The 27,350-nt window shown below is 42.1% G+C and overlaps 2 protein-coding genes across 3 annotated transcripts in view; one reads left to right on the top strand and one right to left on the bottom strand.

Annotated features, from left to right (window-relative positions):
* Positions 1-50: 50 nt before the first annotated feature.
* On the bottom strand, positions 51-21,120 carry mindy3 (MINDY lysine 48 deubiquitinase 3). 2 transcript variants are annotated; one of them, XM_079640510.1, is made up of 16 exons: positions 20,966-21,120; positions 20,182-20,491; positions 19,617-19,696; positions 19,378-19,438; positions 19,089-19,283; positions 18,854-18,905; positions 18,015-18,129; positions 17,707-17,780; positions 17,494-17,573; positions 17,194-17,264; positions 16,364-16,444; positions 7,520-7,592; positions 5,450-5,522; positions 2,646-2,733; positions 1,724-1,795; positions 51-988 (listed from the first exon to the last, which is right to left on the bottom strand). In XM_079640510.1, exons 2-16 carry the CDS (start codon positions 20,273-20,275, stop codon positions 839-841), a joined length of 1,359 nt encoding a protein of 452 aa, XP_079496636.1. In that variant the 5' UTR covers positions 20,276-20,491; positions 20,966-21,120; the 3' UTR covers positions 51-838. The 2 variants fall into 2 exon arrangements, with proteins under 2 accessions (XP_079496636.1, XP_079496637.1); XM_079640511.1 differs by lacking the exon at positions 20,966-21,120 and adding an exon at positions 20,762-20,912.
* A 294-nt stretch (positions 21,121-21,414) lies between these two features.
* LOC307013218 (uncharacterized protein) overlaps positions 21,415-27,350 on the top strand; it is a 28,656-nt gene continuing 22,720 nt past the window's right edge. Inside the window, exons 1-8 of the mRNA XM_079640512.1 lie at positions 21,415-21,636; positions 21,778-21,890; positions 22,017-22,163; positions 22,769-22,921; positions 24,096-24,208; positions 24,314-24,437; positions 25,594-25,686; positions 26,349-26,417. Coding sequence (XP_079496638.1) covers positions 21,573-21,636; positions 21,778-21,890; positions 22,017-22,163; positions 22,769-22,921; positions 24,096-24,208; positions 24,314-24,437; positions 25,594-25,686; positions 26,349-26,417 — 876 coding nt within the window. The 5' untranslated portion in view covers positions 21,415-21,572. The remainder of the gene's footprint in view (positions 21,637-21,777; positions 21,891-22,016; positions 22,164-22,768; positions 22,922-24,095; positions 24,209-24,313; positions 24,438-25,593; positions 25,687-26,348; positions 26,418-27,350) is intronic.

Genomic DNA, 27,350 nt, shown 5'->3' with positions numbered 1-27,350 from the left:
GGAAAAGACACAGAGGACATATGCTAATAAAGGTATCCCAGCACAGAGCATTCGAACAAAAAAAGTGTTTATTCCAGAACCTTTAAGTGCGATAATAAATACATGAACACTTGGCCAACATCGTAGTGTGTTGCACAAAGCACAAACACACACACACAGAGACTAAACCTTCTCCTTGGTGACAATACTGACAAAACCTTCTGTACAAATCTCCAGTTCTCTGCGTCCCTTAACGCTGTAAACGCTTATCAGTGAGTGTGACTGTGTGTGTGTGTGTGTGTGTGTGTGTGTGTGTGTGTGTGTGTTCTTGTATATGAAAGGCTTTGGTAGGTTTTCCCTCGAACAGTCCTATAGCTGGATTAACAGTAGAGTTTCAGTCAACTGGCTGTACTGGGATTTAATTCCTAGAGATACACTCGAGTCCTTAAACCAAACCAATGTTCTCCCTAAACAGTTTCTACTGCTTAACTGTAGCAGAAGTGTTGGCAAAGAAAAGAGCTGCAAAAATAAAAAGTCAATTTTTTCTTCCTTTTAAATAATTACATCATCGACATCCTGTGTGTCAATCACAAGCCATGGTGAACAGACAATAACATGAACTGTAAAGGTGGGATCTTTGTGGAATTTGGGAGTGAGAATGGAGCTCAGGCATGGGTGATTAGTCCACAAACGTTTTTGTATCGGCCTCTTTTTATTCTCATTCCTTTGTGTTGTATATCTGTGTGTGTGTCAGTCCTGCTGACCTTACAGGGTCAGCATGCATATGGTAAGCCGGCGTTGTGTGTGTGGAGTAGCAGAGGTTCATCCACAGACTCAGACACACACAGAGGTGTCGGTGCTAGTTCAGTGACGGGGAGCGGTCGGTGGACCACAGCAGCTCGATGTAGGGCCACCGGGTCTGAAGGCAGCGCTTCACGGGGGTGTCGTCTGTCCGGACCATGGGGTCCTCAAAACCCAGCACCAAAGCCGTCCCTTCCACATACTCCACCTGAGAACACACACAGGTCAATACACAGTTAACGCAGAGTTAACTAAACACACACATTTGAACACTTCCTGCCATATTTGACAGGTTTCAACTCTATTCATCTCTTCTTCCTCTGGGGTGGGGGTCAGGGGTTTGATGCAAAGGACTGATGCAAGCATACAACCGACGCTCGTACACACACAAACACACACACCAGCTGCAGACTGCAGGTCTGTTATTCCCATCTGGAGCTATGGGAATGGAATTGCCATCACGACCTTACAGGCGCCTTGCTGCCATGTGCATATGTGTGTGTAGGCGTGTGTTTTTGTGTGGGCAAACATGTGATGCCATTCTTTCAGGTAGCAGTATGGAAAATATCTGTGTTACAGACCAGGCAAAGTTGACATATGAAGAAAGTGATATTCCTGAGTACCAGGTTTCTGCACAGCCACCAACTACATCCGCTGACAATCATCCATCAAACTAAGCCTTCTTAATAGACCTGTGTTTGAACATTTGCCGCTGACAGTAACCTCAGTATTGTAGAAATAGGAGGCTAAGCCAGGGTTTGGGGATGGATGGACAGGCTATTATGCTTCTAATAGCTACTGTTTATTTTGGAGTGGCCTCCCGCTTCTAACTTTGTGTGTATGAATGATGACAGGAAAAGAAGAAGAGCACAGAGGGAAAGAAGATGAAAAGGTACCACAATAAGTTGCAATGAGAAACCTTAAACATGAAATAGTGTATTACCCTCTCGTTGTGGTTGGACTGTTTGAGTCCGTTGTAGTGGTAGATGGGAAATGAGTCTGGGATTCCTGAGTCCTGAAACAGAGATGAGGAGCAGAGTGAAAAACATGCAATGTTGTTAGAGAGTGTCTGAGCAAACTCTTCTCACAGACGGAGGTAGAGAAGCAGAGAGGCAGAACATTTTTGAACTGAAAAGTCAAACCGACACATATCTGCCTGCAACCAAAGCCTAATGTTAAATCCCACGTGGTCAATTGAAACGTGTGTACTGGAGCAAAGCCCTATCTCAAATTACCAGAAAACATTCAACACTAGAAATACCTCAGAACAATGACATTGAGCCAAAACACTTCCAATGAGTTTGGCTTCAAGGTGCAGAATGCTAATAGGGTGTGTTGTCTGAGAGCGTGTCCAGCTTCTTGTGTTTATATGCCTATATGAAACCCTAACCCTCACCCCAATCCCACGTGTGTCTGAGTGTGTGTGTGTCCAGTTGGCTAATGGTAGTATAATTTCTTTGCGGCTCTGGGCCGTTCCTCTGGTGAGTCCCTAAAGCCCTGATCACTTTAACAGTTTCCCCTCTATCTCTCCCTCTCTTGACTTCATTCTTGTTCTGCCTCATAAAGGCGCCTTACCGCTCTTTCTAAGCTTCTCGGGAAGTAATGTCGTATGATGATGATGTGGGACACATAACATTTCACACGAGACACCACAGGAATGTTTTGGGCATAAAAAACCTTTGATTTGCTAAAACAGCACTCTGCATATGCTTGGGAAAAAGACATTAGTGTCATCAGTATGTGTGTGGAAGACTCTTTGTCCATGTGTTTAAATGTGATATGGATGGTACGACTGGTGTGAGGTATTCATCAGCCTTTGTGTGTGTATCTTTGAGCTATCATTTCACCTTTGAATACACAAATACCTGATCAGGGAAGAATTCCAACAGGAACGGGCCCAGAAGAATTATGCCCAAACTCTCTGGATCCAGCTTACTCTTCACCAGACTGACACTGAGATAGAAACACAGATGGATAGAAAGTAAAAATAAAATATGAGCAGAAATCAAGAAATCCAGAGAGAGATAAAACATACTGGTCAAAAGAAAGAGGGTAATTTAAAGGAGCCATATGATCACCGCTAAAAAGATCAAATGTGTTGTGTATCAAAACCCAGTCAAATGTATGATCACCTCATCACTGAGTTTGTTTTGGTGCACGACGCATGCTTTTATGATGGTAGTACAACTAAATATACCTCTTTCCAGACATTCCTACGCGTTAGATCAGTGTTATTATTATTATTCCACAGTGATAAAAAATCTGGTCAGATTGCCCTTTTAAGGCAGCGAGGGGAGAACAGGGTTCAAACCAAAACACAGAGGGAAGGCAATCGTGGTTTTCTTCACTTATTGAATGCAATAATGTGCAGCAGGACAGCATACCGAGTAGACAGCTGATGCGTCATTAAGCATCACTGCGAATCCCTAAAAGCATCAGTGCTACTCTATAGTGAACCTTCTGCTTCCTATGAAGGAAAGGAAGGAATAAAGAATATCTCCTCAGGGATCAATAAAGCTCTTGTTTTTATCACAATAGAATCTGTGGTGATGGGGATCATGGGAATTCCTTGTTTGTGTTGGGTTTGCACCGTGTCCACTACCTGACAGTATATGACTTCATTTAACCATGGACTTGACATTAGATGACGGTGCACGCAGAATCCCTGCTTTGACCATTCCATAGTAATAGTACGTGTCCAATCTATCCCCATGAGGCGTAATGCAGTCAGTTGATGTTTTTACGGAATACATTGTAACTGTGCATTGTCTTTTTTAGGTAGTAAATGAAGACATGAATAATATATCATTTGAAAAGTCGCATTGGATATGGATTTGCTCTATAAACAGTAAATGGGAGAGTGACTTTGAGGACACGGTTATGTCACCCAAGGCGGCTTAAAGTCAAAGTCAAAGTCAGCTTTATTGTGCTCTACTGTGTTATACATCCAGAAATCTCGAGATATCGTTTCCCGCAGTCCCACAGTGTGACATGTATACATAAAACAAAAAGGGCCTAGATAAACGGGGTATACAATTTAAAATGTTAATAATATATCTAAAAAGTATAAAGGTGGGGTAGGTAAGTTTGAGAAACCGGCTCGAGATACATTTGTTATATTCCATGGAATGCTCTTAACATCCCGATAGCAATGAATATCTGAAGTGCTTTGAGAAAAAAATCCATAAAAAATTGTCATCTGTGGAAGCCGTAGTACTGTAAAAAGCACGACCAATCATTTTAGCTGGGCCGGCTAAAATAACTGGATGGCCTACCTGCCTGTCAGCCTTCCATCTCTGCACAAACTTATCTCGTGCCCTCATTGGTCATGTGCGCGTTCGTGTGTGTTGGAGGAGGGGCTCTGTGAGGAAGTGGCAGATTTGTTCCGGCTGTGTATTTTCAAATTCTAGTGCACTCGAGCTGGTTTCTCCAAAATGACCTACCTCACCTTTAAGTACACTTATTTGTATGCTTCTCACACTGAAGTCATTATTTGTATTATTTCCCATTTTAGATTCTATGATTTTGATTCAAATGAAGTAGGATATTGTTTGATTAATTATTAAGCGCTTTGGAAATGAGCATAAAGATTTCTAGTGGATTTACATCATATATTAAATATGACTTGCATATAAAAAACATATAGGAAATAAGAATTAATTGTTTTAAAGTTTGAGCATGAATAACTATCTGTAGCCTATAATTCATTGGTGCTTCATCCTGAGAACAGTCAGTGTTAACAGAGTTGGTTTACCACAGCTGACAGCCACTGATCATGGGATATGTAGCAATACTAAATTGCATGCAATCTGAAAACAGTTTGCCCTAATCTTCAGTGAGTGATGAAAGCCATACATTTAGTACTGAAAGATAGTCCTATTCATCATTTCCCCCCAAGCACTTAAGATGCTACTTTTTTCACATGGTGGAACCCCTGCAATAACTCTCGTTGTGCGGTAAGGAATGAGCCCGGCCTGTTTGCACTGGGAGTCTCCCTGCAGTTTGCTGTGTTTTGTTGTGATGTATCGCCCATCTGGGGGTCTGCAGAGCGAATCAGTGGTCCAGTTACTTGGCCGAGACCCACGGCTGCAGCGTTTGGACCGACTGTTCCTCAAATGAGAACGTGCTCCTGTTTGAAGCGGCACATTAAAGCATTTCCTCCCTCTTAGTCTTTCTTCCTGCTGTTAATGATCTCCCTCTAAGCCTCCGTTTCAGACTTTCTTTGGTTCTTTTTTTTCAAAGCTTTTATAGTGGTCTTTCTCTGCTCTCACTTTAATGTAGCCTGGTAGTGAAACATGAGCACAGGCTGCTGACCTGGCCTGGCCGTGACTTCGAAATGAGAACTTAAGAAGCTCTACAGGTGCGCCACACACACACACACACACACACACACACACACACACACACACACACACACACACACACACACACACACACACACACACACACACACACACACACACACACACACACACACACACACACACACACACACACACACACACACACACACACACACACACACACACACACACACACACACACACACACACACACACACACACACACACACACACACACACACACACACACACACACACACACACACACACACACACACACACACACACACACACACACACACACACACGAATGTGTGAACACTTACTACTCGGGTTCTGAGACAAGGTCAAGGGCTTTCATCATGTCCTCCAGCAGAGAATCTGGGATGAAGCCATTATCTGGAGAGAGAGAAACAGAAAGAGAGACTGATGCACCGGCTGACCCGCACAGAACATAAAATACAGACTTCAGGGGAAGCCTTCACCTACACATATGGCACGAGCACTATTTACATCACTGGCCCTGGGGAATAAACTCATCCAACACAACTAAAAGAAAAAATCACTCGCACCTTGTCCTTTCTCTCTGACCTACATTCCAGGGCAGTGATGATTGCTTTACCTGAGAGGAGAAGCTTTAAACATTAACATGTGTTTTTGCCTTTAAGACTGTGTGTGTGTGTGTGTGTGTGTGTGTGTGTGTGTGTGTGTGTGTGTGTGTGTGTGTGTGTGTGTGTGTGTGTGTGTGTGTGTGTGTGTGTGTGTGTGTGTGTGTGTGTGTGTCTGAGCATTTACAGATTTGTCTCATTTAAACACCAGCCTGTGAGCCTGGTTGTTTAGATACATGCATCAGCCCTTAGTATGCGGTGAAGTAGATGAACTGACTCGCGCTCTGCAACTCAATCTTTCAAATACAGATGTTATTATCTCAGTGACAATTGACAGTGTGACAGAGAGCACATAGTACACAGGTACAATGACAAACCATATATTAAGGAACATCTTGAGACAGTGGCTTACTCAGTGTGTGTGTGTGTGTCTGGTGAGTCAGTGTGTGTGAATGCGTCTGGCGCCCCTTTTCCACAACACAAGGAGCTGTGCTGACTCTACATGTGACACAGACAGATTTACGGGCCTTTTACACAGCACTCAACTTCGCTGCTTACCACGGCATGTGTGTGTATACAATGCGGTGTGTGAATCTGTGTGTCATGTACAATGCATCTTCCCTGCATGTGTGTATATTTATGTTCATGGATGCAACTACTGCAGCTCATGCATGTGTTTGTGTATGTTGTTGCAAGTGTGTGTGAGGAAAAAGACCATATGGCACATGATGGTGGAAGTGATTGTGAGAATGTGGGAAAGCTTATCTCTATTTAACAGGAAAAGACAAATAATGAACATAGAAGAAAGGTGACAGTCAGTTTGTTATAGTTTTATATATTTTGTGAAGAAAATGCTGGAAAAAGCAAGATGCCTTTCAGCGGGTGGGATTTATCTCACATCGCATTGCACCACACAACAGATGTCTACAAATCAGCATGTGAGCCTGATAGTAAATAATGTTGTTTATGGCGACAGAGAACAGCACACTTCATTTCACAACAAAAACACACACACATATGATGGTATGTGTTACAACTGGGATTTAGTCCGGTGCTCAGCTAAACAACATGGAACGCTGTAAGTGTGTGATGTCAACATGCAACATGTCTGCATCTCCCTGCTTTCTTCTGTCTTGTTAGCAGAAGAACATTTCACAGCAGCTGTTAGAACTAAATGTTTCATTGAAATGCTCTCTCTTGTCTCCAAGTACTCATGAACACAGACAAACATCCCAGTCGGATGTTGAGGCTTCATAAATGAACTCTGCAGACTTGCAAGTCATGACATGACAGTCTTTCATGCCTCTATATTTAACTCTATTGTTTCGCCCCGTTTCCTTCCACTTGCCTTTTACCCCAGTACCCTGGAAGTGACAAGAAAAGAGGTTTAGGAACACGAGGAGGAGAGGGAAGAAGCGGGATAGTTGACTCAGCTGTAAGAGGAGCTGATCTCACCAACCTAAACAACAACAGTGGAGATGAGAGCAGAGAAACAGACCCTCGTTACGCCTGGAGGAGAAACATATTGGAGACAAGAAAGAAGAGGCGAGGGGCACACTGGAGGTTATGTTTGCATCTGCTTGACTGCGAAGAAAGGGAAGAGAAAGACAACAGGGCCAGGATATTGATTGCTCAGATTGGGCGTGTGAAGCCGTGTTAGAATTACAGATTGGAATGATTAAAGTACATCGGTGAGCAAGGATGTTCTCATAGCTGGTGTACTAATAAGAGAACAAAGGTTTATAAAAAGGTGTGCAGAGAACATTACAAAGACTTGTTGTTCATTACCTTCAGGGTCGAATGAATGGAAGACCCTCCTTGCTTGTTCTGATGGAGACTCTGGACCCACCAGGGACATCTCCTATAAAGAAGGTGAAACAAAAAGATGGGAAGGTCTTGTTAGAAAGGAAAAGGAGGACTATGAGGCGAGCACAATTGTGCACCTAGAAGTAACCACACAGAGATCTGTGACTAAGACATCAGGGGGAATATAGCAGGGAGGAGGAATTAGATCATATTCAGGGAGAAGGTGGTTTCATCAGTGTTGAAACTTTAGAATCCATTCCTAAACGGCATCTTTTGTCAAGGTCTATCAGCACTAATGCACAACACACTACAGTTTATTATAATCAACAAACAGCACGACTATTTCGGCAGTGTCTGATGCAGCTTATATGCATTGTATGTGTGTGTGTGTGTGTGTGTGTGTGTGTGTGTGTGTGTGTGTGTGTGTGTGTGTGTGTGTGTGTGTGTGTGTGTGTGTGTGTGTGTGTGACCTAAGGGGCCAGTGCAAACCGGAACGCATCGGGTTATTAACTGATCCGCTGATAACGTTTGACGGGTTGTTTTCACTCCAAAAACACAATCAGGAAATCAAGTCTTTCACATACAGCCAGTGATTTAAGACAAGCTCTACAGGGTTTGTTTGTTTGTAGGTGAAGTTTACAAAGAGAGTAGTGCAGGCAGAGGGTGATGGCCCCTAAGACTGGGATACAATGTAGATGCTGATTAAATGAACCATTCCTTGTTTTATTTACACCAAGGACCCCAGCATGATTCAAACAAAGTACTTGTCAGATCATCTAGAACAGGGGTCTCAAACCCAAGGCCCGGGGGCCAAATCCGGCCGGCGAATTCATTTTCTGTGGCCCCGCAAGAGCTTGCAAAGAATATAATAGGTTTATTATACGGTTACATGCCACTTTACAGAAGCAGGTTTCAGATAAACTACATGTCCCACAATGCATCTCGTTTGCGCACTGAAGAGACTTGCAATTATTTGCCCTGGACTTCTGCTTTCAGACGGAGTTAATTACTAAGTTATTATCCTATCCGATAATAATCCAATTCAGAGGCAATAATTTAATATAATACATTATTTTATATATATATATATATTATATATTTATATAGTTACAACAGGCCTTTTGAGTGCAACCTTCATGCGAACGTGGCCCGCGATGAAATTGAGTTCGACACCCCTGATCTAGAAGCATAGAAAATCCCCTAAGCTCACATTTATCCAACGTCTGCATCTTTTTGTCTTTGACTGCCAGAGTAGAAACTCTCCAAAGGCATCTGTCATCCCTAATTGTAAGACTCATTTAATCAATAACAGTAAACAAAGACAATATCTACTGAAGAGAGGTTAGGGAAGCAGCGTGACACAGCCTGAATGAGTGCACTTGAGTGTTGCCATTTTGCATTCCTGTGACAGATCTCATGTAGACAGAAGTCATGTCATGCCCCCTCTTCCTGATATCTTTATACTAACTGACATATCTTGTCAAGCGCTTACAGTAACTTCAACTGCTGGATACACAATCCGTTTTGTTATCTAAACTGCCAGGAAACTATGATAAGGATTGCAAAGGTGTCGTAGTCCCTGGAAAATATATAGCATGATATAAACATTGACCAAAGTTTAAGAATCTCAGAGAAGATAGAAGGGATGTGTCTCCAACAGAGGATGAAATTAGAGACTTCTCAAAAAGTTGTCCCTTTAGCCCTATCCGTCACACACGCAAAGTGTGTAGGCGAGAGTCAGGGGGTTCTCACTGTTCTTTCTTATGAGTGAGAGAGGGGGGTTATTTATGACAACAAAACGCTGGACAAACACACAATGTTTTTGAGAGAGCAAATGAACCCCGCTCATCTGAGCCTGAGCCTCAGATCCACGCAGACTGCTAGGGTTTTCACGGCCCACTTATTACCGTGTTCAGGGCCTTACTTAGGGAAAGAGAAGGGGGGGGGGGGTGGGGGAGGAAGAGAGAGAGGGGTTCAGCTGGACACATCGAGAAAGAGATGACTCCCAGCTGCCGGCTCTTCAGATGCAAAGAAAAACAGGCCCGGGCCGGCTCACACACGGTTCTGTCACACAGAGTACAGCAGCGTCTTGGTGTGTTAACATTACAGGCTCCATAAATCTGAAGGCACATTTGTCATTAGCTACATATGTCCATGTTTCACTTGCAGGGGCTGAGCAAGAGTCCTTTTGGTGTCTCGGGAGGAATAAAGTGCTCACAAAAAAAGTTGCTTAGTGTCCAACTGCAATCTGAAGACACACGTATTAAATGTAGGATCAACAGTGACGTGTGTGTGTCTTGAAACATGACCTGTTTTAATAAGAACTAAATACAATGCCATTATTATGTATTAACAGTATACCTAAACTAAGAAGAAGTGTTCCCCTTTCTAAAGTCATGAGAAACCAAATCGATCTTAAGCTGTCGTATGCAATCGGGCTGCTATTAGTCCAATGTGCCTCGTGACCTAACGTTCACTTTACTCAGTTTATTATCTTCAAGAGGAGATGGACACATTCTGTGCAAATGGCCTGGTAATAAGAGAGATGTCCACACTTTACCAGGAGACAAACAGTCACAAGTGGTCATGAGCAAGCAAAACAACACAAAACATACTATTACTTCCAACCTATACACGCCAATATGAGGCTAATGAACACACAGAAAAAGAGAATGACTCACGTGTGAATAAGATCATGCACATACAAGCACAATGGGAGCAGAAAAATTACATAATTGTGTGTGTGATGACAGGTCTGCCTGGCTGCCTTTGATCTGCGTTTTATTAGAGGCCTGAGGAAGATGCTGCTGAGTTGGAAAACATGTCATGGCGCTAACACACTCCACAGGGAAGGTGTGTGTGTGTGTGTGTAAGTGCATGTTTTTGTATCTCAGTGTTTCTCTTCTCTCGACCCGACTGTGTTGCAGTGTGTGAGTGTGTCTGAGAAAGAGAGAGACTCTGTAATAATTAGGCCCGTCCCCTGCCGAGAATTGTTTGTTTATAGTCTAATACAAGCCGGCATCCTGTTCTCTCTGTGCAAAAACATTCATATTGATGCAGAGATGCAGTTCAATGACAAACTCAATCAGGACCTGGCATCAGTGCAAATCCATATGTGTGCCTTATGATATCAAGGGGCACATTCCAAACTACAGAGTCAGACTTTTTCACCCAGAGCCTTGAGCTCCTCACAGAGCAAAGACAAGCTACCCTACGTAGGAACAAAAAAGTAACGAACACACCACACAATGGATGTAATACAAAAAGAAACGCCGAACATTTGCTCTGAGCAAAACAAGAATACATTTTTGATACCTAACATGTGATCTCGAAGATCTAGCTATTTCAACTGACAAGAAAAAGGCTTTTCGATTGTAAGTCCACTTTTTAGTTAACTTTATGAGTTAAGACTCTAGTCACATCCAGACTTGTCCGTAGCAAAATATGAACTCTGTACTGTAATGTAGTCAATATACAGTGTTTGTGTTGTTTTACATTAATCTTGGTTTGCTACCTCTTTCCCATGTGCTGTTGCCTCTTGTCCCCAGACGTTGTGATTCTCTTAAGTTGACATCTCAAACCAATCAGGCCTTTTGCCTCTCTTGTGCGTTCTCTTGCCCTATTTGCTGCACTAAGTAGCTACTCCACTTTTGGAGTATATCCTTCCTTCCATCTCTTGACTTTTGCTTCCATTCTTTCTTCCTTCCCCCCCTTTGTCCTTTATCTCTTCGTGCAGGTAGGTACTTCAGGAAGGACAGGTAGGCATGGAACTTTACTAGGGTTACTCGTTCTTTCCCTCCGGTCCAGCCAAAGAGCCATTGTGTGTGCTGAGAGGCTCTGAGTGGCCATAGAGTGCGTCTGGAGGATCGGTTTCAGGACAACAAAGCAGAGGTCTCAGACAGCGTCTCCTGCCTTGTTCCTCGCAGGCAGCAACAGCCCCACTACATGACAGGCTGAGGAGGGGGTCTGTGTGATGCCTCGTTATGTAGAGTACATGCAAGTCTTTTTTTCACCTTAACTAACCTCTGTCCCCTGTGATAAGAAGTACAGGAGACAATGGAAAACCTATCTCTCCTGCTCCATAAGGAGTGTCTGAAATATCCCCTGTAGCAAGTGTTTCAGGTTTGACAGACAGGACAAAGTAGTGATTTATGGAGCTGTCGTGAATGAGAAAGGCCGTGTCTCACCATGAAAGAGATGTGACACCAGAGGATGGTTACAGAGCGTAATGATGGGTCCTATAACAGGAAATGACACACAGGGGGAAAGGAAGAATAATGCAGCACACACAGACAGCTTTTCATCCCGATACAATGTCCCATGGTCTGACCTGTCACAGATTATTAATGACTGTTAATGTACACCGCTTTGTGATGTTCCGTTTGTGTGGCCCGCACCCTCTGATTATAAGAAATGGAAAAAACACACTTTTCTTCCTATTAATGTATATAAGATTACTGGCGTCATATTGTGCAGAAATGATCATATCATGTTACATTTCCAAATGTAAAACGAATAATATTTGGGACTAGAAGTTTGAGAAAAATTAGAGTTGGTTTAATGCAATGCATAACATGGTTTTAAGTGTAATAACTTTGTGTGTGATTTGCCCATGATATATCACAACTTGTTTTTGACAATGCTTTTTTACCTCTTACCACATAACAATTATTTGATATAATATACTAAACTCAAAATTACTTGCTTTGACATCTGAGTAAACTCCATTGGAACTAGATGGCCAGTGGAAAGGAAGTTAATAAACCACAAGTGACATTTTATCACACAAATATTACTACTATTATCATATATGATTGTCAACGATATATTGGCAATACTGTTATTTTACTGTGGTTTTGCTTTGCCAATAAACCCTGACTGAACTAACCTCACATGCATGTCCTTGCATTATGGTTCCTGCTCCTTACCGGTCCATGAAGGACATTTTGCAGACAGGAGCTGGAGTCTTAATGGACAAGAAGCACCACAGCGGCTGCTCTCTCTCTCTCTCCTAGTAAATAACTGACCCACAACACGACACACACACACACACACACACACACACACACACACACACACACACACACACACACACACACACACACACACACACACACACACACACACACACACACACACACACACACACACACACACACACACACACACACACACACACACACACACACACACACACACACACACACACACACACACACACACACACACACACACACACACACACACACACACACACACACCCCTTGAGAAGCAGATACAGGCTGTGAACCTCATCACTCAGCATGGGAGAGGAAAGAGTGATGAGAAGAGTCACAGGGGGATCACCCCCCCCACTTTCCCAAATGACCACTGCACCACTCTTTAAAGTGCATCCTTCCTTTCTTCCTATTTCCTTCCCATAAGGGACCGATAATCTGAAGAGGTTGGCTGAGATACCCGATGGAATTCATTACTTTGGCAAACCACCTGCTGTACACTGGAGTGGATAGTTGCTTAAAAGATGTGGAAGGAAGGAACATCTCGCATTTTTTGTCTCATCCATCACCCATCCTTCTTCGCTCTCCATCTGTCTCTTTCCCCGTCCCTCCTTCTGCAGGCATCTCAACTCTTTTCCAAAAACAGATCCCATTACATGCCATTATACACACTTAGCCTCTTTTTCCCCACACACACACACAACAGAGTGTGGGGGCTGTTGTGGGTAGAGATGGTGGAATGGCTTTTGTGTAGGTAGATTAGATAAAAAAACACTAATGCCATTAGGCTGATGCTCTGAAAGCCGCAGTCACACACCGACAGCGACTCGGGGGAATGCACACCCGTCCCCAATGGCAGACAGAAAGAGCCGCTGACACATCAGAGGCAGGGATCAGGTTTTCTGCTTTTGTTGGGATGGTTCTAAATAGCAGCTAAAAGCTACATAACCAGGTAACGTGTATTTTTGTATCACCAAGCCTGGGAAATCACAGCTTCAAATGATCCCCCAACATTGATTCCCTTTCGAGGAGGACGGGGTCAAAGTGAGGGCGCTCTGCCAGCATTGCCCCATGTCTGCTTCAGCTTGACTCAAAGTCATAGAGGCACAGTGTAGCGTCAGCCATGTACGTCAGTCCATATGCATGTGTGTTCAAGTGTGCTTTCAGTCTCCAGTGGGGCAAATGGATCCAGATGGGAACCCAGGAATCACATTCCCTACCTGAAGAGAGAGAGAGACACACACACACACACACACACACAGACAGACAGACAGACACACACACAGACAGACAGACAGACAGACAGACAGACAGACAGACAGACAGACAGACAGACAGACAGACAGACAGACAGACAGACAGACAGACAGACAGACAGACAGACAGACAGACAGACAGACAGACAGACAGACAGACAGACAGACAGACAGACAGACAGACAGACAGACAGACAGACAGACAGACAGACAGACAGACAGACAGACAGACAGACAGACAGACAGACAGACAGACAGACAGACAGACAGACAGACAGACAGACAGACAGACAGACAGACAGACAGACAGACAGACAGACAGACAGACAGACAGACAGACAGACAGACAGACAGACAGACAGACAGACAGACAGACAGACAGACAGACAGACAGACAGACAGACAGACAGACAGACAGACAGACAGACAGACAGACAGACAGACAGACAGACAGACAGACAGACAGACAGACAGACAGACAGACAGACAGACAGACAGACAGACAGACAGACAGACAGACAGACAGACAGACAGACAGACAGACAGACAGACAGACAGACAGACAGACAGACAGACAGACAGACAGACAGACAGACAGACAGACAGACAGACAGACAGACAGACAGACAGACAGACAGACAGACAGACAGACAGACAGACAGACAGACAGACAGACAGACAGACAGACAGACAGACAGACAGACAGACAGACAGACAGACAGACAGACAGACAGACAGACAGACAGACAGACAGACAGACAGACAGACAGACAGACAGACAGACAGACAGACAGACAGACAGACAGACAGACAGACAGACAGACAGACAGACAGACAGACAGACAGACAGACAGACAGACAGACAGACAGACAGACAGACAGACAGACAGACAGACAGACAGACAGACAGACACACACACACACACACACACACACACACACACACACACACACACACACACACACACACACACACACACACACACACACACACACACACACACACACACACACACCTCTGGAATGTGTGTGTATGAGTCAGATTGTACGTGTGTATAATGTGAACATGTCACCGGTGCCGGGGGAGTTGTAGAAATCGGTAAGTCATCAGCGCATGCATGACGACTTTGGCTCATCACTGACCCAACATACGATCCACTCGCCGAGCAGGCCTGAGCTAGATGTATGTTACAGAGCTTTTAATCAATGGTATACGAAGGGTGTGGCTTGATGATGGAGATGATTGCCTGGGATTTTTCTTCCTCTCTGGTGCCATTTTCACAAGAGCAGGAAGAATCGATTTGCTCCAACCAAACCTGCCAGCTTTACTTCATAGGCCTCAGCAATGTATCATGTTGCATGTTCACTGATAAACATGCATGTCTGAGTGCAAACTGGGTGAGTGTGTACACGCCCACACACACACACAGGAATCAGAAGATTCAAAGTTTCTCTTGGTTACAACAGCAGGGTTGACCTCAATCAGTATTATATACCTTGTTACATGGTGAGTATTGGAGTTGGAAGGAAAAGGATCTTGTGGTCCTTTTTCCAAGAACCCTTTTAGGAAGTCTAGATCATTTTCCTGCACTTTGACCACATGATCCTGGTTTCAGAGTTTCCTGTTTCCTGAACTGTTTTTCCTTTCCCCCAAAACCTACCTGCTCTGATGTAGTACTTTCTGATTGATAAAGGGTGCATTCTGCAGCACAGAATGAGTCATACACCAGCCAGAACGCAACTTGGAAAGAGCAGTCACTTAGACTCAAGCCCTTGTTAGTGTTGCTTGTCATTATAATGTAATATGAGCAGGGATAAGATTTTGTAAAGTGCTACTGACTTGTAAACAACTGTAAGATTACCAACTACTAACACCGGGCAAGGGAATTAACCAACATATGCGTGTTAATTGCTGTGAATGTAGTTACGTAAGTAGAGACATTCACTAAATGAAAAACATTTAGGGGAAAAGATCATCAGTTGTTCTGAAACATGAGCCTAGATGTCTTTTTTTAGCTCCTTATTTCCTGGGACAAAAAAAAACATGTTCTTATGAACAAGTTCCAGGAAAGTAACATGTGTGATCCATAGAGTTGAAATGAACCTGACAGTGAAGGTAGACAGAATTACACTGTCAATGGAGTCCAAACTCAGCAGGGTGCATCATGGTCATATAATATGAACAAAACATTGTGTAGTTGATCACAGATGGTTGACAATCATAAACTTTTTGTTTTCATGTGTGTGAGATTGACGAAGAAAGGGCTTAAAGATGAAGAGTGTGTCTGCACTTGTAACGTTTATTTTGGAAACCGATCTTTCCCCCCCTTAATGCTGGATAGGTGAAAAGCCAAGAAACAGCACTGGCCATATATGACTATCTCCAGCGCTCATTTTTCCCTCCCCTCCCTTGCTGCCTCCTTTTCTCCCCACATTGATATCCGACCTGCACTATATTAAATCTGTTAAGCACATTCCATATTTTGGTTTTTCAAAACTGCTGAGGATTTACACACTGTGTCTGTGTGCCTGAAATATGTGTTGCTGCTTATGGACGACTGTATTGAACTTGCCTTGGTAAAAAACACAGAGAGGTGAGTTTCACTGCCAAGGATCCAAATAGGGAACTTTGGAGACTTCAGGAATGCTCCAACCTGAAAACACGCACATAAAAGGAATGAGTTACAAATGAATGTCTATTTTCAGTCAATTGTTTAGTATAACTTACATACACATTTTCATGATGTTAATAAATGACTTCCTCCCCCCCCTCTGTGTTCATTACACTGTATATGAATACTGACTTCTCCTGTTATGAAATCCATTTCATCGATGTTACGTTCAACTCATTTTCAGCTGGAATGTATCTGATTAGCTGCTGGCTCTTCTTTATATGCAGCTTGATTTCCATACAAAAACAATAAACCGAATATATACAAAGTTGAATATAAACAGACCTCTCCTTATTTAATATGAGTTGGTCTAAAATCACTCTTACCAGCTCTCTTTGGCAACATCAACTTGCTTTTAAATTTATGTAGGCCGATTGCTGCCTATTTTAAGAGTTCATGTCTTAGCTGTATTTGGATTTGTTCATTTTGGCAATGATAAACACATATCTATCTATTTCAAGATATCTTAAGTTTGTCAGATGACATGTTTTTATCAAGCCAAAAGAGAGAGGAGACAGTTAGTCGGTTTGGTCCAAGCACATATTTTCACACTGTAGCTCTCCCCGTGGTCTGTGTTCACACATTGTCCTGCATCTCAGTGAGTCACAAGTACCAAACCTTTATTTGTATTCTTAGAACTCTCTTAGCTTATACAGACATTTGTATTAGTCATAAACTTTTGGACAATATGCATAGACTTTTGCACATTTGAGTCATGTATGCGTCTTTACCTTGCAGTAGCGTAGTGATTCCATAAGCGTGAGGAAGCCAACTGATGCCTGTTTATGAATACCATGCAGTTCTACCAGCACAGGGAGAAAATAAACAGCAACAAAAAGAGAATTAGTTTAATTACATCAAACTGGCATTTCATTGTTGCCTTTTGTTCATTGATGTGGGATGTAAGAATGATTGCCCTCTGGTGGATATAGTTAAAATCTGGGGCAAACTAATCTGAATTCTGTGTGTTGTATTTGTGCATGCATCTGTGGTGTGCATGTGGCGTGTCTGTAACTTTGTGCGAGTCTTACTCATGCCGGAGCACTCCCTGTCTCCATCCCAAACATTAGAGACAGCATGTCCAGTTACAAGGAGATTCACCAGGCTCTGGCTGAAATGATAGATAAGAAAGGAGACATCAGCACTTTCAGAGAAAACATAATGCTGTACATCCTGTAACCTTTACCACAAAAAAAAAAAGAAGGGCTGTCAGTCATCAACCTAAGAGAGGTGGTTTTTTTTACCTGCCATGGCCATGCACAGGGTCTATCAGAGGCTCCGTTGTGTCCTGGATCTCATTTCTTATATTCTCTATGCCCTGCACAGAAAAGAAGTCTGCATTTAAATTAAACATTGATGAGCACAGAGAAAAAGACTACAAATGATATAACACCATGATTAAAAGCTTATTAAGAAAACAAAAAGTATTTGTACGTGTTTAAAAGCTGTCTTATTTGAATAATCACTTAATAAATATGCCAGTAGAGACAACATTGCCAATCAGTATTTAATATTTGTATCCTCCCGCTATGTTGCCATTTTTTCTTTTTACCTTAGTGAGGATGACTGAGTAGAGGAAAAGCAAGACTCCACAGCACCCCCTCCAGGTGTGGCAGAGAGACAACACCTCCTCTCTGAGACCAGAGACTGACATCACAGTCCGCTTACTGAAGGAAGGGCACACACATAAAAATGATTTATGAAACGCTCAAAAGACAGATTTGTTAGGTTCAAGAATTGATATAACTGGTTTATTAATTATAGTTTCATATTGATAACTTTCACAATGTGGAAGAAATCAACTAAACGCATCAAAGTGGAAAGAAAAATGGGTTCTTGTCTTTTTGGAGCCACTACCCTCCTTCGCTCCACCCTGGAAAGCCTGCTAGTGGAGTTGTCTGTCTCAGTTAGCATACACTTCTTCCTTGTGAGTCAGCACTGCTTTCTGCTGACTGGGGTCTCAGCTGCCAGCAGGCTGTGTGATGAAATTCCAATATTCCTCTGGCAATAGCAGCCTTGCATACACTTAGTTTGTCACGGACAGAATGCGTGCAAAAAGGTAGTAGAATTTTTTTTATTAGGCAATCTGTGAAAGTGCTTGGTCAGCAATTTGTAAGCAGAGTGAAATAGCTAATTCAATGTGAGAGCCAAGTCTCGCAGACTAAATTAATCAAACGACCCCCCCCCGCTGATAGTATCTTCTAACACATATGTAGTTCTCTATCACAGTACTGAATGTTGGCAAATGTAACACAAGGATTTGTAAGGTCTTAATCCCACCAGAAACCCACAGCAGTATTTAATGACAAGATTATCTGCTTCGAGGAACAGGGTCATGAGTATGAAAATGCAAGGTGTTGTGCTGTGGTGAGAATATTAAGTTGTACTTACTGGACAACACTGTGAAATCGCTCAAAGCCAAGGTCTTCAGCAGCCAAAGCAGCTTGGCACAAGAAAACACACATAGTAGAATCAGAGCATGGCACAGAAAAAACGACATACTGTAAAATAGTTAATCTAGTTTAGTCTTCTATAGTTTGTATCATTATTGGTAAAGCAGGATTAGGAAAATAAGTGTAACAGGTCTGTGCACTTTTATTCTAAATATGACAGATGTAGGCCTCACTGGGTTGCTGTTCCTGTGGAGGCTGGCTGCTCTCCGGCGCTGGCACCTCCTGTGTTTGCGACTGTGACTGTGTGCTGCTATGTGGGCTTTGTCCCTTGGCCCAGGTCACCAGGCAGAACCCTGTGGAGGGGCTGGAGCAGGCCGACTCCAGGATTTCACTCAGCGTGGAACACAGTACTGTTTTTTGCTCCTCTTCTAACAGACACAAACATACAATATGCATGGTTTAACCAAGCCATACAGCTACCTAAAACAACAGAAAAACAATGCTTTGGAATGTTCTCTCTACCTGTCATCTGTCTCCAGTTTGAACTTTCTCTGTTGAAAAGAATGTTCTTGAAGAGGAAGGCCTGTAAAGAAAAACAAACTTGGTCTACACACTTGCAATATTCAAATGGTGCAATATGTTACATGCTAACTTTTATTTAAACACATGGTCCAGCCAAACAGACTTTTGTTGGGCAACCCTGTGTTGTAAAATGACAATAAATGAACCTTGAACCTCTAGGATGTTGAACTACACCTTACCTGGACAGGTGCAAGGACAGCACACGGCCCTCCTTCAAACTGCTCCAGTGCTGTTTGCTCATTCTCACAAAAAACAAATCCTGTCATAAAAACACAGGCAAGTGAACTGTAAACATGTTGACAGTGATAACAGGTGAGGCATTTCTTAAGGCACCATGCATAAAGCCACAGGTGTTAGCATGTTCACATTGGAGGCCATAGTGCAAATTCCTGCTGAACTTTTTTATTTTATATTTTTTAATATGTCTGTTGATATATTGTGATTTTAAGGGTATCTATTACCATCTGACCGGGGACAACAGCTGGAAATTAGCCATGTCGGCAAAAGCTGCTCCATTTACTGTTTTTGTGACAGTTCATTGATGGGGACTGTCCACAACACTATAAATAAATAAACTAAACTAAACTCAAACACAACAACAGGATAAGTAGCTGCTTAGTTGGCCATCAGCTATAGAGGAGGATTGAACAGAATACATTGCCTGTGGTAAACTTGGGATAGAAAAAAAAACCTGGAGACACTTGGCTCTCTGCCTAACATGGGTGGAATATATTCTCATCATACCTTGGGTCCATCTGCGGAATATGGATGCAGAAACCACTCCACTGGAGGGTCTGCCCCAAACCAAATCCACCACCTCTTGGTTTAACTCCGACATGACAATTGTCACTCTTCAGTCCAACAGCCACGAGGGTACACGATAGGTCTGTTAAGGCTAGCTTGGGAACTCTTTTAAAAGTTGATATCCCGCTTCTCTCAGAAGGTAGAGCCTGTGGCATTGGCCACAAGCTGCCTGTGTTACACGACACAGTCCAACACCAGTCAGTGGGAGCAAACTGGTGGGTAGGAATGACATCAACTTAGCCGCAACAGCCTGCAAATTAAAGAAACAGAGAGATGTGCTAAGGGTACAGTTTATACAAAAGAGACCACATTATTAAACATGGGTGGACTTTATTGCATTGGGCGTGTACAACACATCAGTGTAATACTATATAACATTACTCGCTGGTGTTTTATAAATCAGCGATAAAGCTAACCGTTGGATAAACGTTAAATAACGTTCGTTACAACGGATGGTTAGTACTAAAAGTATCGACAGAAGAAGGATAATCGTAATCATTTTCTATTGCGGTGTCGTTACCTTGAAAGCTGTTGTAAAATAAAAGCAGATTTTTTTGAGAGCTGAGTTCACTTGTTAATGTCAGCAGTTAGCATTAGCTTTACTACTAGCAGCTACTCTTTGATTGCTTTGTCATTCAATTGCCTCTCCCACGACACCATGCCGATCGTTGCTTTATGAAAGCATACTGAGTGCCATTAGTGAGATAACATTCAAGCGTATTACCTTGGCACACAGTCGAGTAATGCGATTCCGTATTGGTTATATATTTTGGTAGCAATTTAACTATCAGTAGCCTCTCTGTCATTCGTTTATTTACAACAGAAGTGTAAAAAAGCTGTGCGTTGACGTTCATTTGACGTGACTGCCCATTGGTTGAAATCCAGAAAGTTCCCGATGCGTTGAGGGGTTCAGCCTCAACGCGTCACCTCATTGGGCTACAGACGTCTCGATCATATCAAGCACTGCCCACCAACGGGAAGTCGGTTTATTCATTTAATGCCCGCCTTAAATTATCCGTTCTTTGGAGAAAGACATTTTAAGTTCTTGTTTTTTTTTATAGGCTTTTTCAGTTTTAAAGCACAGGTTTAGAGCGCAATGTTGCAAAAAACGTGTCACTGTTAAGCATTTCATAGTAAAATTAAAAGTAAAATCGTTATTGTAGAACCGTTTAGCTTGTCCTTTACCTCTTTCCGTAGCAGCCACCCAGTGACGAAACAGAGCATGCGTACTGCAATCCTTTCTTGCTTGACACGCGTGTAATATTCACACTTTGGGAAAGTCTGTATTTAAGACAGAATTACGGAAAATATAAGACATATTTTCCACCACTATGGGAGGACAGGCTAAGGGCAAAAAGAAAGGAAAGCCGAAGAGGAAAGACATCAACCCAAACCGTAATTGTGTTCAATGATTCAACATGTTGATAGCTATTTACAGTTGTACAGCAAATAGTCATGCTTTGCTTTACATTCCAACTCTTTACCAGACAAAATAAGCTAAAACTAAGCCTGTCTCTCTATTTATTTTTTTACCAGTGGATCCAAGATTTGTTGGAGTGTCACCTCAGGAAAGAATGAAACTAAGAGCACATGAAAAAGCCAAGAAGAAGTCAGCTGAGAAGTACTCTGTGCTGCAGCTTCTCGAAAAGGTGATATTGACAAGACATACACAACAAAGACTAACCAGAAATAGTGATGCCGTTTGAAATGTATTTGACTTCTGATTATCTTGTACAAGTTTTTTTTGTTATACCATGTGATTATCTGTTGTACAGACAGAGGAATGCATGGACAGTTTTGATTTTGAGATGGCTCGCCTTTTCTGTCAACGAGCCCTGGATGTGGAGTCCTCAAACCTACAAGCCTTGGACATGCAGGGACACATCTGCTCTGAACTAGGAGACACAGAAAAAGCTAAGGAAATATCCTTTATGCAGGTTTATTCTTTTTTTGAATGTGCAGTTGTTTAATTTAAAGGTCCCCTATTATACTCTTTTTAATCAATACATTATAGTTCTCTCAGTTATATACAAAACATGTCTCTGAAGTGTTTGGCTTAAAATACCAAAACAATTATGCATTGTAGCATCCCATAATCCCCTCTGTTTCAGCCCTGTTTCAAAAGTGCTGATTCTCTGTCTGTTACTTGAGATGAAGATAAGGAGCCCCTCCCCACGCCCCTCTGAGAGATGTGTGGTTAAAAAGAACACAATGGTGCTCTAGGAGGAGATTCAGGTGATAAGGTGGGCGGGTGTTACCTTGGTTGGTTATTGGCTAATGGTTACACAAGCCAAAAAAATCGTTATGACATCACCAAGTGGCCACAATAATTTTCCGATAGGTTTTTATATAAATGGATCAGGACAGAAAGTGAGCGAAACTTTCAGAATCTCTTAATGCAGAGGGGACACATATTTATGTATAAAAGACATGAAAAAGTGGATTTTGCATAATAGGTGACCTTTAAACCCTGGTAAATGTTCATTCTGTTTGAGTTGAGTGAGCCTCCTTGACCAAATATCTCTAAGCTTTTTTGCGTGCAGTGGAGCTGAGCCCAGATGTAGGCCACAGTAAGTACATGTATCTAGGACAAATCAACACCGGCCAGGAGTCTGTGGACTTCTACACTAAAGGAATACAGGTGTTGCTGTCTGCATTGGAAAAACAAGCCCAGACCACAGTGAGTAAAGCGCTATACTTACTTCCATTCCCTCAATGGTTATATACACATACTCTTCATTAGCTAAGCAGAAATGCCATTACACCCAAGGCTTAATGCTAGTGTTATGGTATACATTTTCACAAGAGGGTGCTGTTGAACAATATATGAATAATTATCTACAGTATCTTGATCATTTTACTTATTAATATATTTTTATTTTAAAGCACTCATCGTATACAGCAATTTTAATTTATAATACCTTCTAATTTGCTCAAACAACACAAAATACTAAACAAATGCAAAAAAATCATAAAGTTACCACCAGCTTTTCCTTTTCCTCCCTCTCAATTTGTTCTGTTTCAGTGTTTTCCACACAACAACCTTACTCCAAATATAAAAGGAATGGGTTCCAGGTTTTTTCTTTAAATTCTTCAAGCTTGTCCCTGATGACATATCGGATTCTCTCTGAAGTATCTGTTAATGAGCTCAGCCGTTGTTAGAGTGACAATATTTCTGTATTTTCCAGTGAGTGTAAGAGTTTTTGCTTTAAGTATGGTATATTCCAGTTGTTGCTGGGAAGTGTTCCGAGAGTTAGGCTATCAAAATAGGGTCTGGAATTATTGAAGTTGTGAGTACTTCCAAAAATAGACCAAATATTGGATTTCAGTCCTGCTATGCAGGGACATAAGTCATATGCATGATTCTAGGAGTCTGCTTCCGAGGACTTTCTCACATAATTTGATTTTGACTAAGAAAGGATAACAAGAAAAGGTACACATTTTTTGTATAATTTAGATCTTCAAAGGTATTTTTTTATAGCTGATATTTGGAATTGTATAAAAAGAAAAGCAATGCTGCTGCTGTCACTTACAACATAAACAATGGCTCCATTAGATTTAAGTGTCCCAGTAAGAAGTTGGGGTCCTGGTCATCGACACTACCAGTGTAGCTAAATGGAATTCACCCACCATTAATGTCATTATTTACAACTGCTCTTTTTCTTCTCTAATATGTTGAAATATTACCTGTATGACTTAGATAGAGTTTATCTGGGAGAGAAGGGAAGTTCTGTGCATTTTTTTGGATAACTTAACTTAATTAATAATAATATTACAAATGTGCATGCCATGTTCACTATTTTGTTTTTTTATAAGTAAAGAATCTTTAAGTCATCTGCTCTCTGTTCCTCCAGCAGGCTGAGGCTACAGCTGCTGCCCCAGCAGATGAAGACGCTGAGCTCCCCACAGCGAAGGATGTTTGTGTAGCCTACTGCTCAGTGGCAGAGATTTATCTCACCGACCTCTGGTAGATCACACAGAGTTAAACTCTTGACTTGTATAATCCCATTTCCTGTTACTGCCTCGGTAATTAACTGATATTTGGGTTTGTTTTTTTTGTGTGTGAATGTAGTATGGAAGAGGGGGCTGGAGACAAATGCAAAGAACTCATTGAGAGAGCATTACAGTATCACCATGACAACCCTGAGGCTCTACAGCTCATGGCAAGTTACCTGTTCAGTACAGAGAGAAACCAGGTCAGTACACACACACACGCACACACACACACGTGCACACACACACACACACACACACACACACACACACACACACACACACACACAGGATGAGTTATCGCCACATTACAGCGAGAATCTGCTGAGTTAATTATTCTGAACAAATTGAATTGTATGCCATTAATCAGCAGATGGACTCTTCCGTTAACACACTCACACACAGATAGGTCAGCCGATAGGAATGTTAATTACTGGGCAGATCATTGAGGTCATAGAGTCATCCGATAAATGAGAGAGATGGAAGAGCAGCCTGCTGGACTCATTTAGAAAATATTCTACAAGAACTTCACAGCATGAAGTATCTGATGATGACTTTGGAACAATTTGTTAATTATATTTTATCTATTTTTGATTTACTAACTGTTAATAAAGGCAGACAACATTCAATCCAAACATTTCTGTAAGACACTTTTATAGAGCATGCTTAAGAATGCTTCCCATTTTGTATTTGAAAGCTAACTAATGTGTCTTCAATAACACATCATTTTCAACAATTTCCAGTTCTCCTAAGCTGTAATTTTTTTTTACTGTAAGGACAGGATTTCATATTTTAAATATCATAAGCCTTTCCCTATGTTACCTGGAAACCAGTTAATACAGGAAGTAAGAACATAGTGAACATTATTCACAGTGTCTTTAGATCATCCTGGCTGACCTTTGCATTGGAAATAGAAAGGTGCTTTTTTTTTTATTGGCAGGTGTAGCTATCTAAAAAGCGGAGCAAATGACCACAAATAGTACTTCATGCTCTTACATCACCAAACTGAGGGAAAACAAGAGATCTGTGGAATGAAGTGGATCTGTAATACTAGCTGTAAGCTGTAGGGGCCAGGCTCGTTCCAGTCACACTACAGCATCCCACGACCAGCAACTATTTTTGAACACTCAGGTGATACTTTTGAAAATAAAATAGTCTTTATATATCAAATGGCCATTGACATATATGGAGCGTTCATGATCCAGCATGTACAAGTGATGCAAACAAAAAATCTTGCCTTTTAAGCTAATTTGGTTGTCCTCATCTGTGAGTGTATACATATGATATGTTTTGGGGTTTAGTTGCACAGTCATACATATACACATGCATTTACACCTAGATGCCTGATACTGTTTTCAGGAAGGCAAAGAGTACCTGTTGAAAAGTGTTGGGTTGTGGCTGCCTGCACAGGAACAGAGTGCAGCTTCTTCCAGCAAAGACGAAGACATGCAGGTGAGTTGGAGCTTTGCTTCGTATTTTTCTGACAGCAACCGTAAGATCCCAGTTTATTTATAAAGCACTTTCATGTAACGGGATTGTCTCGCTGTGCTTTGCAGTCAGCAAAAACATAAGGACAGAAGTAGAGATAAAAAGCAAGAGATAATGAAACAAGGGATAATAAAAAATAAAAAGATGGAACAAATACTTCACAAACCTGTGTGCTTTTCTGTTAGTCTATGTGCCTGTGTAAACACAGAGCAGATATGAAAGCACAAGGCGCAACCAGGAAGGTGTATAAAGGATAAGTAAGTAAATTACTACAGGGAATTTGGCAATAAGAAATAAATGGCTCTAATGTCAACGCAGGGTAGGTTCTCAACTACACCAAATAAATGGCATTTGCGTTTACATTCAAATATTGAGAAACAGTGGTATAAATAAGACGGAAGGGGGTGTTGATATGAAAAAAATCCCAGTGGCACAACTGCTGTGACTCTTATCTTCAGGAGCAGGTTGATCTAAACCCAGCCTGCCCACACTTTCGCTGTGATTAACAGCCACATAGCTGCAGAATGTTTTGTACCTTGAAATTGGATCGTGGCATTATCAGACAAAGGAAGAACTATGTTTGTGTACACACTGTAAAGATGACGGTGTTGTCCTTTTTCCCCCAGAATGAGATCCCTCCATACGAGTCACGTGTCACCACAGCCAAACTGCTCCTTGAATCTGAGGAATTTGAGGTAAAATGATGTCCTTTTTTTGGTCTTTGTATGTTTCCTGTTAATAGGGCTGCCTGGCATTTGTGTGTGTTTGTGTGCGCATGTGGGATATGTGCTTCTAGTAAATAGCAGTGAAGGTGGAAAGGCCAGGCTTGGTCTTTATCCCTTCCAGAGTTCAGTGTCAATAATTGAAGAGTGGTATTTACAGAGAGGGACAGGGTAAGGGGCAGCACAGGAGGAAGGATGTGAAGAAAAAAAAGGAAGGATGCTGTACTCTAAAATGAATTGCTGCCATATCTGTGATACGGCGCACTTCTAGATCACACGTCAATTTCCAGAATGAATGGCCTTGAATCAGCGGCTCCATGCCTTCAGTTCGGGGCTAAACCCTAACAGTCATTAAGGCTTCAAGTCATTTTCTGTGATTACTGCGACACCAGCGGTGGTTCAGCTATTTTCTGTTGTGATCCAGTGATTAATTTGTAGTCACTCTTGTTGAGTGGTTTATGGTTATTACAGACAGGAAATGAGAACTGTGTCCATTTTTCCCATCATTCCTAAACGGCTCAGCTGCAGTGTGTGTGTGTGGCTGTGTGGGTGAGTGTGTGAGTGTGTCTACATGGGGGAGATGGGCTGTCATGTGCATCAGTAAAATGCAACGTCTCGGTCCACAGTTTCTGACATGTCATTTGTCTTCATACTGCTTTTGGTGTCATCAAGACCGAAACGCAAACAGCACATATTAGGTGTGTGCTTTATTTTGCTGTATGCATGCACGCACAGGCATACATTCATCCATGGGCAAGGTTGGACATATTTGCTTTTGGCTATCAGCCATGTGAAAGGTCTGATGGAAATTGAGCTTAAGGATGGGAGTGAAGTAGAAGCAAGTTATTTTCTTTCTGTCACTCCCAGACTGGGACTTCGCAGGATGAACATACCCTCTTCTCTTTC

Source organism: Notothenia rossii (assembly GCF_949606895.1).
Source record: "Notothenia rossii genome assembly, chromosome: 7".
In the NCBI taxonomy this organism is placed as follows: Eukaryota; Metazoa; Chordata; class Actinopteri; order Perciformes; family Nototheniidae; genus Notothenia; species Notothenia rossii.
Note: the sequence above shows the minus strand (reverse complement) of the source record. Positions and strands in the feature narration are given on the sequence as shown.